This window comes from Colossoma macropomum, unplaced genomic scaffold (genome assembly GCF_904425465.1).
Source record: "Colossoma macropomum unplaced genomic scaffold, Colossoma_macropomum, whole genome shotgun sequence".
Lineage (NCBI taxonomy): Eukaryota > Metazoa > Chordata > Actinopteri > Characiformes > Serrasalmidae > Colossoma > Colossoma macropomum.
The window spans coordinates 99,805-114,521 of NW_023495761.1; the positions used below are offsets into that span (position 1 = coordinate 99,805).

At 39.3% G+C, this 14,717-nt stretch overlaps 1 protein-coding gene across 1 annotated transcript in view; it reads left to right on the forward strand.

Moving 5' to 3' along the window:
* The first annotated feature begins 477 nt into the window (after positions 1-477).
* pibf1 (progesterone immunomodulatory binding factor 1) overlaps positions 478-14,717 on the forward strand; it is a 54,292-nt gene continuing 40,052 nt past the window's right edge. The window contains exons 1-9 of the mRNA XM_036563469.1: positions 478-590; positions 3,156-3,413; positions 3,555-3,655; positions 4,300-4,498; positions 5,497-5,616; positions 6,872-7,005; positions 7,955-8,063; positions 10,866-11,047; positions 11,920-12,045. Coding sequence (XP_036419362.1) covers positions 3,165-3,413; positions 3,555-3,655; positions 4,300-4,498; positions 5,497-5,616; positions 6,872-7,005; positions 7,955-8,063; positions 10,866-11,047; positions 11,920-12,045 — 1,220 coding nt within the window. The 5' untranslated portion in view covers positions 478-590; positions 3,156-3,164. The remainder of the gene's footprint in view (positions 591-3,155; positions 3,414-3,554; positions 3,656-4,299; positions 4,499-5,496; positions 5,617-6,871; positions 7,006-7,954; positions 8,064-10,865; positions 11,048-11,919; positions 12,046-14,717) is intronic.

Sequence of the window (14,717 nt, forward strand, 5' to 3'; positions counted from 1 at the left end):
AAAATGGAACTTATTAAGGCTTCTAGGAGGTTGTGACAACGTACAGTCAACGTACTGATTACTTTTGTTGTCTCCCCAAGGTTGTCACAACGTCGACACAACCTCCTAGAAAGTTGTCAGATAACGTTGTAGAGAGCACCAAGCAGACAACGCTGTGGGCACCAAAACGTTGTCACAACGTGACTGTGTTTGCAGGGTCTACGCTTGAACATTAAGCTGCTAATGCTCCGATGCCTGCATTGTACAGGTTGTGAATACAGCTGTATATAAATATAACCGCTTACTATAATTTGCACACCTGACCTTGTTTACCTCAACATACTGTTCACTTCCAATGAAATACACACTATAGAGCTCCTAGCTGAGCACTCTAGCGCGAACAGCAGGGGGCGATCTACCGGCTGTGCTTACATGTACCGTTAGGCGGCGGACGATAGGGGGCGCTCACACTGGAAAAGCAGAGCAAAGCGGAGCTGAAACAGGCTCTGCGATGTCGACGGTAGTCGCCCTTTTGTTTGGTGTTGTGGTCGGTGGTCTCCAGGAGCGGCGGGACGCTTGAAAAGAGGAGCTGAAACCGTTCTCTGTCGAGGGTAAGTCCGCTTTCTCTTGGTCATCGAGGCTAAGTTAAGTCATTGCCTTTTCCTGGCTCCTTACAGAACTGACCATAAACGCGTTTAACGGTGTTGCTATAGTGATTTTTGCTGAAAGTGTTCGGTTAATGCGAACAAGACATTTAACGTTCGCCTCTCGAGAACCCAGATATGAGAGCTAGATATGTTTTAGTACTTAATACTGGTTACTACAACCGAATAACACTCTTAGCGTCTTACATGTAGGAATGAATCAGTGTTTATTTAACAAATGAGCGTTTAACAGTGAAACATTGCTGTCTCTGCTGTCTCAGTCATGGTCTTATCAGAGACAGCTGTCTGAGCTTTGTTTAGGTTCCTGTGTTCACCCAGTTCTTCTTTTTCGAGACTTAGCTAGGTTAATTAATTAAGAGATGAGCCCTCATGTATTCTGAATAGCCTCCTCATTAAAATGAAAATGTATTCCAGGACTAGGTTTAATCCCTGTCCGGGAAACTGACACAAGTAGGGGTGCTAATGTAGTTTAATGCTGTGATAAAGTTGAGTAACAATGCCAAATTACTGTGTGTCTAATAGGAGCCCTGTAGAAATGAATGAGGTATTACTGTAATGCATCTTGTAAGGGTTCCTGCAGACAGAGCTGAACTGGGATCCCTCGAGATGTCTTCAATGGGACCTTAACAAGTGGCTAAATTAGCAGGCTAGCTTTAAAGGTTAACCCCCAGCAACCTTGCTCATTAAAGGCTTTGCTAGACTACAAATTGTGTGAAATCCTCTTTACCTTCAGCTTGAGTTGCTCATTCACGTTTGGCAAAGAGCGAGCTGCTCTAGCTTACAGGTCATTTCATAGGTTTGCTGAAGTTACGTGACTTATTTTGATTGTTTGACTAACAGTTAACAGTAACAAGACACATTTTCAATTTCAATATTTTGATTCTTAATACTTGGTTGCAAAACCTTTGCAGCGAATGACTGCTTGAAGTCTGGAACTCACAGACTTTACCAGACCCTGGGTTTCTGCCACCCTCAAAATCAACTCTAGACCGTTTATCTGCTTACTTGTAAGTGATATGATGAGGGCAGAGAACACACCTGGCCATAGAACAACTGAGCTGCCAATCGTCCAGTTGCTTTTGAGCAGCTGAAAATGGGGGGCTTTATATGAAAATGTTTTTAATTCCTGTCGTCTTCACTTGATCTGAATGTAAATACTCTCAAATTATATCCAAAAGTCTGCATCTTATATGCACCATTTCATTTCAGCTCCATTGTGCTGTCGTAAACAGCTGAGATAACAGTAACCTGGTTGACATCCAAATATTGACGGACCTGACAGTACTAGATCTCAGTGCAGCATTTGATGCTATCAACCACAAAATCCTCCTTGATAGGCTGGAAAATCTGGTTGGTATTAAGGGACAGGCTTTGTCGTGGCTCCAATCTTGTCTGACAGACCGTTATCAATTTGTCAGTGTTAACAATAAACACTCTGATCGCACGCTAGTACAATATGGTGTCCCCCAAGGATCTGTACTCGGGCCGCTGCTTTTCTCTCTGTACATGCAACCTCTTGGTAAGCTAATTCGCAGATTCGGCATTAGTTTTCACTGCTACGCGGACACAACTTTACATATCTGCTAAACCGAATGAGGTTCTAAATCTAAATAATCTTGAAGAATGTGTTAAAAATATCAAAAGCTGGATGACCAACAATTTCCTTCCTCTTAATCCTGACAAAACTGAGGTCCTACTACTTGGACCCAAAGCAGAGAGATCACAACTCTTCAATTTTGAACTAAATTTAGATGGCCATATGGTCATTCCAAGCACTGCTGTAAAAAATCTAGGCGTCATCTTTTAATTCCAGTCTCTCTTTTAATACACATGTTTGCAACATTGCTAGAACCACATTCTTTCACTTGTGTAACATCGCTAAACTACGTAATATTCTAGCCCTAAATGATGCGGAAAAACTTGTGCATGCATTGTAACCTCCAGGCTGGACTAATGTAAGACCATTTTAGCTGGATGCTCCAACAAAAAAAGAAGGAATGCTGTTTGCTATCTGGTGTCGACCAGAGGAGGATGGGTTCACCTGTTGAGTCTCGGTTCCTCTCAAGGCTTTTTCCTCTTCCTCTTAGGGAGTTTTTCCTTGCCACTGTCGCCATTGGCGATGCTCATGGGGCTTTGACCTGGATTTTTCTGTAAAGCTGCTTTGTGACAACGCCTGTTATAAAAAGCGCTATATAAAGAAACTTTGACTTGACTTGACTTGACTTGACTTGGTACAGAATTGCTCAGAAAATTACAAATTTTATTTAAAAAAAAAGTCGACTTTCGTGAAAGATCGCAAGTCACGAGGTGTATATTGGCAATACAGTTATAAATTTCAATTCACTGTTTCAACCAGTAATTTTTCAGACTCCTCTAACAGTACTGAAATTCTTATATCCTTACAATTTACTTTAAATTTAAGACCCTTATATCTGAATTTGTAGGCTACTAATGATGACATTTAGCCAAGAATTGTTGCTTTTACTAAATTTTCTTCTTCTTTTGTTAAAGGCTACATAAATGCCGCCCAAAAAGCAGAAGGATGCCACTGCCAACATCTCCAGCTCACTGGAGTCTGAGGACATCAGTCTGGAGACCACCGTGCCCACGGAGGACATCTCCTCTTCGGATGAAAAGAACGGATCTCGGAAGGTCACCAAGCAGTTGCTAGAGAGAAAAGAGCTGCTCCATAACATTCAGCTCCTGAAAATAGAGCTGTCCCAGAAAAATCTCATAATTGATAACCTCAAAGTGGAACACCTTACCAAAGTACGAAATGCTTCATATTCACTGCAAAGAAAGTGAAACTGACTTGCATATGCAACATGCTAAATCTGAATTTCGGTCAATACATAGATTGTTTGACTCTTTTTGATCTGAGTGGACTGATTTGTTTGTGATATGTTTTAGATTGAGGAGTTGGAGGAGCAGCTGAATGACGCTCTGCATCAGAAACAGGTGCTGGCGCTTCGGCTGGACAGCCAGCTCAAACTCCAGCAGGATGAAAACAGGTCAGTAATTGATAGAGTTAAAAAAAAACACATATTGTTTCTAATCTGGCCATAGTGGTGTTGGCACAGTGAAGATATAGCAATAGCAGTTGAGGGTGTAACGATGCCAGTACAATATCGAAAAACTGAAAACATTCACATTTGTATCAGAATTTAAAACTATATCACCAACAAGTCCCTCAGTCTGTTCTGATGTTCTGATTCATTGATCTGCGTTGATTTATGCAGAGTCATGCTGGAACAGGATAGGGCCTTACCCAAACTGTTGTTGCCAAAAAATTGGAGGCATATTCTTGTCTAAAATGTCTTTGTATGCTGTAGCATTAACATTATCCCTTCACTTGAACTAAGGAGATGAGCACAAACGCTGAGAAACAGCCTCAGACCATTATCCCTCCTCAAATTTCTGCCTAGCAGATTCACTGAGCTCTTTAGTACGACCCTTCTAGTGCCAGTATTTGTCTATGAAGATGGCATGGCTACATGCTTGATTTTACACACTTGTTAGCAGTGGGTGTAGCTGAAACACCTGAACGCAGTAATTAGGAGGAGTGTCCACATACTTTTGGCCATATAATCCATCAATCCTTTATCTTTGAGATGCTTCAAGAAAGTGCCCTTAAGTCGTCCACTCTGTCTCGCAGAAAGCAGCAGGCTTTGAGGAAACAGGAGATGGACAGCATTTTGCTGCGACAGAAACAGCTGGAGGAGACCAACAGGCAGCTGTGTGAGCGAGCTGGGGACATCCGCCGCAGCCTTAGAGACATAGAGCTGAGCGAGGAGAGATACTCAGAACTGCGAGAACTTCCTGAGGACAAGCTCTCCATCCCTGAATATGTGGCAGTGAGCATTGCTGAACATCTAGAACATCACTAATGTTCCTAAGTTGTTTTTGCTACTTTTGAGGTTTTCCTTTGACCTTTTTTGTCAAATCTGTAGTTTTTAGTACATATTGTCATTTGATAACAGCTCAGGACTGTGGTTTTTCAAATGCAGCCCTGGGGACCCCACTGCCCTACACAGTTTCAGATCTTCCCAGCTGTAACAACAATTACATTTCTTTCATGGAAACCACTGTCACTGGTCAAAACTAGGCATCTGATTGCATTCTGTTTGTTTTTGTATTGCTTATGGCCCACTTGCACTGTTTGTAAGATCAGGAGTCATATTGCATTTTTTATTCTGGGCCAAATCTGTGTGGTATGTAATTTAAGAACACATCATCTCAGCAGGCTTGAGCTTTGTCATGAGTTTGATTAGTGTGTGTGATGGAGGCAGGGAGTACTTGAATCTGTGCAAGTTAGGGGTCCCCAGGACATGATTTGAGAACCACTTCTGTAGAATCAATAAATATTAAAGTTTCTCCACCATACTCCAGAAGGATAAGGACGTTTTTGACATGAACTATTGGCTTTGTATGTTTTTATAGCCCCTCTTTAAATTCTATTAGGCATGATGATGGTAGTCTAATGTCACAAACATTAGGCCAGTTCTAAGGCTGCATGGTGTCCCATATATTACTCAAAATTATGATTTTGCCTCCAGCAGTTAATCATTGAAGGCTGTAACTGATCCATTTCTTTCAGTAGTGTGTGTGCTTTTCATATTCATGGGTTTCTGAGTAGTTCTACTTATTAAATGAGATTGCTTATGCATCACTGAAACTTATGTGAGTGATTCCACTCACTGATCTCAGATGTTCCTCTTGAATGGACTGCAGGTGATCAGTGACAGATGGATGTCAGGAGGCAATCCAATTTATAGTCTAAAATCCTATCAGGTAGCTTCTGAAGTTAATCTGGTCCATGCAGATTGACCAAGGCTGTGTTCTTTTGGCTTAGGTACGCTTCTATGAGGTGGTGACTCCTCTGAGGGCTCAGGTGACCGAGCTGCAGGTAAAGAAGAACAGTGTGAGTGATGACCTGGACAGCCATCGCAGCCAAATCAGATCCCTAATGGAGGTAGGGAAGACTGGCATTTCAGAATGCAAGTCCAATTGGAAGTATTGACTGCATGTGCCTTGAATAAGGTTGGCAATATGACAAATATAATATATAAGTAATATTAAATGTAAATGAATTTTGTCCATTACAGTGTGCATCACAAATATGACCAAACAGTAGTGGTGCCACATGTAAAAAACTCTGTGACATAATTTGTCATAATGTATCGAACAAGTAGAAAATATCATCATGTTGCCCACTCTTTGCCTTGAAGAATAAAGGTTATACTCTAAAAGGTATTCAGATTGAACCCTTTATTCTCAGTTTTGTTTTTCTTTCTATATGTAATCACAATTATTTTATTGCATAGATATGTGGTTAAATTACATTTTTGTTTGTTACATTCTGTGTTGACAGCATTTTAGATTTTTCTTTCTGCAAACCAAGAGTGTATGCACACCAATAACTTCCCTTAACTTATAGTAAAGTCATAATAAGACATCTTCACTTCTGTTTGCAAACACAAAAGTATTGTACGTTTAGAATCCACACTTTCAACAATACTCCTGCGCTTCCTTCAAAAGAGCTCAGTGAGAAATGAATAAACAGAATGTACGAAGAGACGTAATCAACATGGTATTTATGCCATTGTATTTCATCCAGACATGTTTGTCAGTCCCATAAAAGTATTCTGACCACAATAGCACTGAGATTATCATGAAATTGTGGAGTGTGTATCATTTAGACCACTGTATGTTATAGTTAAAGGGCCCTGAAAACAGACTTTTTCTTTTTCAAATAAAATACTTTGATGTAAACACTGTTTCAAAATGTACCATTCACGTCCCAGTCCTCACAGTCTCTGTACTGAAACTAAGCTTAAAACAGCCTGTTTTGAATGTATTGTTTTTGTGATGTCATGAGAAGCGAGGCAATGTAATTTGCACCTATTCGCCTGTTCAGTCTGCAGTAGTTTAGCTCCACCTATTCACACTGATCTTCTAGATTGTTTCAAATACAGAAAATCCAATCAGAGCAGAGCTCATTTATCTCATGTCACTATTAAAGACACAGTAACAGAAACAACCGGTTGTAAAATCTTGGTTCAAAACCACACAGATTTACACATGGACCTCAACGAGGAGAAAAATGTAGGTTATGATCTCCTGAAGATAATCTTAACAGTGCAAGTGAATTTATTCGATGTTCATGAGTGGAGTGATTTTTTCCCTTTCTGTTCTACTTATTTCTTGCTATGCCTCCGTTCTAACAGAGCTATGAGGAGGAAAGAAGGGCTCGCTCAGAGCTTGAGATCCGCTGTCAGAGAGTGACTCTGGAATTGGCCGACACCAAGCAGCTTATACAGGAGGGCGACTACAAACGGCAGAACTACGATAAAGTTAAACGGTGAGAGCACAGTTCTGTAGACTAATGTTAATAAGCAGTAATAATAATTATTATTTTTACCACACATTTACTTTGAAGATTACAACTAAATAACATTTAACTCATTAGTCAACAAACAGATAAACAACATTTAGCATTTATTATTTTTTTCTTACAGTTAATTAATTGTTAAGAAGCAGACCTTAAAATGAAGTGCTGCAGAAGATCCTGTTTCTCCAAAATAGCTTTATATGGGATATAAAGGATTCTTTTGACCTAATATCAATTAATGTCACTTGCTTGCTTGGTTTTTTTATGGCGGTAGATTTATATTTCTCTTTATACAATGTTTAAGTCAAAGTCAACTATTGTTATGTTTCTTACGTCACAGATATGTTGAGAGAGGAATGAAATGTTTCTTCAGGACTCTGTGCTACCATTAACTCTTCTGTACATTATACAATAACTGTACAACTATATAGTCATTATCAGTATTATTTAGTATTAGCGATTGAACCAACGGATGGTGGAGAACAGACCAGCTATTATATGCTTCCAAAAATCAGACATCATAATATCTAAGTCTCTGTGATAAATGAAAAGTAGCCAATAGCTCTTTAGGACATTTATTCTGATTGTGACTTTTGCTGCAGAGCCTTCGTTCTAATATCTTTTGATAGTTCACAGATCTGTGATTTGCACAGCTGTGACCCTGGAGCACAGAGGTGTGTTAACTTAGTTTGAGGTCCTTTCTTGCACCATCTAAGCAACCCAAAAAAACTGTTTTAATGTAGAAAAAATTAAAACAAAGCCTAACCAATACAAAACACCACCACCCACCTTCAACCATGATTCACCTATTTTTTTAAAAAAAAGAGTTGCTTATTATATTTAAGTGGTGTTTTAAGGATTGACTATGCCATTGAAAGCATAGTGCTGATAGTATTGTGAATGGTCTTGTTTTGCTCAGAGAGAGAGATGGCTATGAGACAGAGGTGAGAGAGCTGAGAAAGAAGCTAGAGATGATGGACCTGACGCAGACAGCCCTGACCAAAGAGAGGAATGACCTCAGTAAAGAGGTAATGCACAAACAGTTTTTTTTTTTCAGTATAGAGATAGAATAGACACACAGATGTAGTGCTGAGAACTATCATATAACCAAAAAACATTCTTAAATTTGTGTAAGTTATTTTTAGAACCCAGTTTCCAAAAAAGTTGGGATGCTGTGCAAAACGTAATTTAAAACAGATTGCAATGATGTGCAGATCATTTAAACCCCATATTTTATTGAATAGTACAAAGACAACACATCAAATGTTGTAGCTGAGAAATTTTTGTGCTTTATTTATTTATTTATTTATTTATTTATTTTTAATATGCCCATTTTGAATTTGATGCCAGCAACATGTTTCAGAAAAGTTGAGACAGAGGTAACAAAACGACTGGTAAAGTTGTGTAATGCTTAAAAAAATCACCTGGTGGAACATCTTACAACTAATTAGGTTAGTTGACAACAGATCAGTAACATGACAGGGTATAAAAAGAGTCTTTCACAAATAAAGATGGGGAGAGGTTTACCACTTTTTAAAAGACTGCATGATCAAATAGTGCAACTATTTAAGAATAGTGTTTCTCAACGTAAAATAGCTTGGGGATTTCATCATCTGCGATACATAATATCATTAAAAGATTCAGAGAGTCCAGAGAAATCTCTGTAAACAAGGGACAATGTGGAAAACCTTCAGGCCCTCAGTCGGAATTGCGTTAAAAACAAACAAACAATTCTGTAGGGGAAATTCACTGCGTGGGCTCTGGAACACATTGTCTGTGATCACAGTTTGTCACTGCATCCCCAAATGCAAGTTAAAACTCTACTCTAAGTTAAAGAGGAGAGGGATCATCCAACTTGTTATCAGCGCAAGGTTCAAAAGCCAGCATCCGTGATGGTGGTGGGGGGGGGGCATTAGTGCACATGGCATAGGTGACTTGCACATCTGTGAAAGCACCATTAATGCTGAATGATATATACATGTTTCGGACAAAATATGCTGCCATTAAGATGACATCTTTTTCAGGGAAGGCCTTGCTTATTTCAGCAAGACAATGATGAACCACATTCTGCATGTATTACAGCAGCATGGCTCCGTAGTAAAAGAGTCCAGGTGCTAAACTGGCCTGCCACGTTTTTTACTACTTAAAATTCCTAAAATTAGAATCAGCCTCACCACATCATCTGCAAATGTTTAGAACAATATTAGAGAGGATTTTTCGGAGTAGCCTGTCTTACTTAAACCTTAGACATTTAATTTTGGCCTTTTGCCCAATTGACTGCTGGGATAGGCTCCAGCCCCCTCCGCAGGACCCAGAAGGATAAGCGGCTTAGAAAATGTGTGTGTTCTCAGAACAATTAGAAGTCACCCATTCCAGTGTCTGGTAAATAACAATAAGTGGAGGATGGCCTGACTGCCAACAAGGCCAAGTCAGGTCATCCTAGCACGTTCAGCCCAAGAGCAGAACACAAGATGTGTAAAGAAGCCTTCAACAATCCTAAAATGTCATTATGGGACCTACAGATAGCTTTTGCCACAGTTGATGTCAAAGTACCTGCGTCTACCATCAAAAAGAGACTGCACAAGTTTGATTTTCATGAGAGGTCTGCAAGGAGGAAACCCTTGCTGTCAAAAAAAAACCCCAAACATCAGGGCAAGACTAAAGTTTGCCAGAGAACACCTAGACAAAGGCCAGGACTTCTGGAACAGTGCTTTAGACAGATGAATCCAAAGTTTATTATTTGGGTACAGTTCGGCACAAACCAAATGTAGCGTTTGAGCACAAGAATCTCATACAAACTGTGAAACAGTTGGAAATGTCATGTTTTGGGCCTGCCAAGCTCTCCATCATGGAATTTGCTGTGAATTCTTTATTGTATCAGAGGGTACTTGAAGAAAATATGAGACCATCTGTGCAAAAGCTGAAGCTGAGGTTTCAGCATGCAACATGACAATGACCCAAAACATTCCAGTACATCCACAAAGGAATGGCTCAAAAGAAAGAAACTGAGAGTTCTGGAATGGCCAAGTCAAAGCCCAGATCTCAATCCTATTGAGATGCTGTGGGGTGATTTGAAACAGGCTGTGCATGCAAGAAACCCCTCTAACATCACACAGCTGAAAGAATTCTTCATGGAGGAGTGGAAAAAACTTTTCTCAGTCAGTGTCTGATTGAGGTTATTTCAGCCAACAGGGGAAATAACATCTATCAGGGCATAGGGCATCCTAAATGACATCTTTTTTGTTTTTCTTTTTTTTGTTCTTTGTTAAACAAATGGTAACAAAGTCGAATTTTTACTGTTTTTACAAACATGATGCAATTACATCACCTTTATCTTTAGATATCTGTCGAACTAAATATTTAATGGGGTGTTCTAATTTTTTACCTGACTGTACTTGTGAGCTGTAACTTAGAACCTGTGATTCTGTCTTGCTCTCTTGTTACAGCTCAGTACAGCAACTGAAATCCACAAGCGAACGAGAACAAGCGTGAAAGGCTACAATCATGGAGGCATTGGAAACATAAACTGTATTTATGATATCCACACCTCATTGGGTGGAACATGCAGCTAATGTTGCTCTGGATGGTAGTGATAAAAAACAAAAAAGTAAATTCTATGGAAATCACGTGATTTTCATGTATAGTTTCAGGTGAACACCATTCTGAAAATAATGATATTGAAATACATATGGTAATGAATACAGTCTGATGAAGCTTATTTTGTCTGCTTACATAGCTATAATAAAGTGCACTGGTTTTTAAACGAAAAAAAATCTAAAATTAAATTTGTAAAATTTAGAATTTATTCTTTGCACATCTCTCTCTTGCAGGTTTCTACTCTGCAGCAGTCAGTGACTCTCCTCCAGAAAGATAAGGAGTATCTGAACAGGCAGAACATGGAGCTGAATGTGCGCTGTGCCCATGAGGAGGACCGCTTGGAGAGACTGCAGATCCAGCTGGAGGATACTAAGAAGGCCAGAGAGGAGGCTTATGACAAATATGTGGTTTCCAGGTCTGTACTGAAATGTGGGATTAAATATGCTCCCCTGCACTTAAAAAATCCAGACTAAAATCACCTCATGCATATTCCATTTGATTTTGACATTCAGGTATCCTAGCTAGGGCTAATGAATGGATATTCGGTTCAGTTAACCATAGGGAAAAGGAAAAAGGGCTTTGGCTGATATTAATGATTAATGATTTTTAATACACAAACATGGGGGAGGAAAAAACACACACACACATCTTCTAAGCTGCTTATCCTTCCTGTTTGGATATGGATATTGCACACTAAAAAAGGGATTACATTTGAAAATGTTTTAATATCTGAAAATAGAGATGTGTTTGTGTCAGATAAGTAATGGGGCTCATGAGCTTAGTAAGTATCTTTTCTCCTCAGTGGATGATGTGTGTTTATTTGGTTATTTCTTCTGGACCTAGCTAACATCAGCATGAGTAGTTAGCCTAGTTAGAAACAAAGCCGTGCTATCTTTTACTTCTCAGTCACATCCACAACAATGTGTCTACTCTTGTTAAAGCCCATGTATCAATTAACTAATTTGAGACAGCTGTAAAGCACTTGTAACTTAACCTGTTATTAAATGTATATCCAGAATACCTCATACTCGAAAAGTAGTGAGCAAATTGCTGATTTTCTTATTCATAGCAATTTCTAGTTAATAAACTACTAAGATAATTGCAGTTTTTTTTTTAATTAATACAACTTACAGCCATTTAAGTGGTAGTTATAGCTGCTTTAGTAGTTGATAAGTACTTGTGGTCAAATTTAGAGAACGCTACATTGCTCTCCATTGTGGGTTTTTTAGGTCTGTGTTTGGGCAGCCCTGCTCTAGTGTGTAAAGCTATAACCGGTTTCTCCACCAGGGATCACTATAAGACCGAGTACGAAAACAAACTGAGGGATGAGCTGGAACGCATTCGCATGAAGACCAGCCACGAGATCGAGAGCCTGCAGCGCACCTCCAAGGAAATGTACGAGAGAGAGAACAGGTGTGTTGGTGCCTCTGTGCAGTGGTTCAGCACCTGACCGTCTTTGCGCCTCAGTGCTTTAGGAAAGTGAGAAAACATCATACGCGCTTTTGCTGTCTATGATGTTTTGATCTAGCAAGGGAGTCAGCAAGAAAAAACGAGAGTGGCAAAGAGACACAAAACTGCCTCTCCAATCATTTTCAGTCCTATCACTTGTTTGTGTTGTGGGTGTTTTCACGTATTGCGTTGAATGAACCAAACTTAGTTTTGTGAAAGTGAACCCGAAAGGGAATTGGCCTTAAAGGACACTTGGTTCTCTTTCTGGGCCTCTTTAGTGTTAATTAGATCTTAATAACTTCTTGTTCACACACAGTGCTGATTTATGGGTAGTATGGCTCAAGGTCATCATCATACAAGAGATAGGGTTTGCCAAGCCATGTACAAACCTGTTAAAATACTCCAGTCGTGCCAAGCTGTTGAAAACCATTCAAAATAGTCGGTGCTGTTCCTGAGATTGCCTTTAGTTGAAATACTTTTTTGAAGAGTTTATAGGGTGCATTTTTACACGAATTGTGGGCCGATACCAGTATCCAATATATTTCATATAGATACAGTAACTACTGAGACTGATGCTGATACATAGGCTTGTAGAAAATGCAGAAAATAGAACTAAATCAAACTGGATTAGTATCACAGGAAATACATTTTATTTCTGTAGGGTTATAAATGCAGTGAAATTAATAAAATGCAGATATTTTTGCACAGTAGCGTAACATGAACGTCATATATTTGTGGCATACTGGTATAATGGTTATGACAGTCAATCTTTGAGGGTGACATGTGAAAAGGGGTTGAAAAGAGTAAATATTATTATAATTCTGTTATGAATAAAGGGAAACAAAGACTGAAATAAAGCATGAATTAAAAATTAACAATTAAAAAAAGCCTGGAAGACAATGGAAGAGTAATTTTAAGCACTTTAAAACAAAAAAAAACAATTATCAAAACAAGCAAATAAAATGATTAAGTACAGTACTAACAAATCAGATAAATGAAATGAATAAGATAAAAATTAAAAACAAATTTCGTACCTGAGAGAGAATTTCAACCAGTATACCAGATAAACCACCCACTACTAACCCAGACCACTTGAAATGCTGAAACGACCCAAATGTGAAAACGCCCTAACACACCTTGCACAGTTCATCTACGATTTAAAGGATGGATTAGTTGAAACAGTATTTCAGAGCGAAAAAAACACACACAAAAAAAATTTAGTGCTTTGGTCTCAAAGGCTGTAATAATTTGTTCATTCAAATCTGTGCAGCTGTTTTTACATCCCTAGTAGGCACTTCTTTACTAAAAAAAGAAAAATCTCACAAATCGATACACAGCCCATTAACTTCCACAGTGTGTTCACTCCTAGGGAAGTGTCCTCAAAATGGCCAGTAGGGGTGCTATTAGGCTGAATGTAAACTCTCCCTGCAACTGTCAATTGATACTATACTGTGATCTGTTTCTTTTCATGGAAAGCAACACACTCTTTTAGGAGAATTTACAATAATTATTTACAATAATTTAAGAAGTGTGAAGAGGTTATGTTGAAGGTGAGGTTTATCCTGGGCTGATCTTGTGGGTCCTCTAGTGGTGAGGGGGCCATTCCTGAGATTTTCTGCGGTGTCCTGACCACACGCTGCAGACACTTTTGGTCCTGTGCAGAGCAGTTTCCAAACTAAGTTCCTTAGAATTATGGCTAACTTGCCAGTTTTCTTGAGTCATTGCAGGTGATGCTGTTGTTGTTGTCCTTTCTTAATCAGCTGTGTTATGTTATAAGACCAGGCATGATCACTGATGTTGACACCAAGAAATTTGTGTGCTGTGGTCTGATGAATGAGCAATGGTTTGTGTTGCGCTTTTCTTTCTGCACAGTCATCTCCTTTGTTTTGTCAATATTTAAGGAAAGATTGTTAAGCTGACACCATGCCAATAAGTTTCCCAAATTTGTCCTATAGGCTGTCTAATCAGTCCCATGACAGTTGTATCATCAGCAAATTTGATGGTGGTGGTGGTGTTTCTGTGGGGGTGCAACACAGTCATGGGTGAACAATGTGCACAGCATAAGACCCCAGGAGTTCCCTATGTTTATAATTTGCATGCTGGAGGTGTCGTTTCCAATCCTGACAGACTGGAGTCTGTCCGTCAGGAAATCCAGCACACAGTTTCACAAGGAAGGTGTCAGTCCAAGAGTGTGGAGCTTTTCACTCAGCTTGGAAGGGGTGAAAGTGTTGAATGCCAGACTGTAGTCAATGAACAGCATTCTCACATAGCTGTCTTTTCTCTAAATGTTCTAGAGCTGTGTGGATGGCACTGCATATAGTGTCTTCTGTGGATCTGTTTGGTCAAAGCAAGCATAGCAGTCAGTCAGCTCGTCTGGCAGGGCAGCGTGGCAGTTGATTTCACCTCTGTGTTTGCTTTGATAATCAGCGAGCTGGTTCAGTCCTTTTCATATGCGCCTGGTGTCAGTGGTGTTGTAGTGATGCTCCAGTTTAAGTCTGTATTGTCTCTTAATGATAGCTAATAATGATTAATCGTCGTTGCCAAATGACTTGGCTAAGGTTGAGTTGAAGTTCACTTATAAACTGCCTTGTGTGAATGTCATAAAACGTATATTTATAACAGACCTATAAATGAGA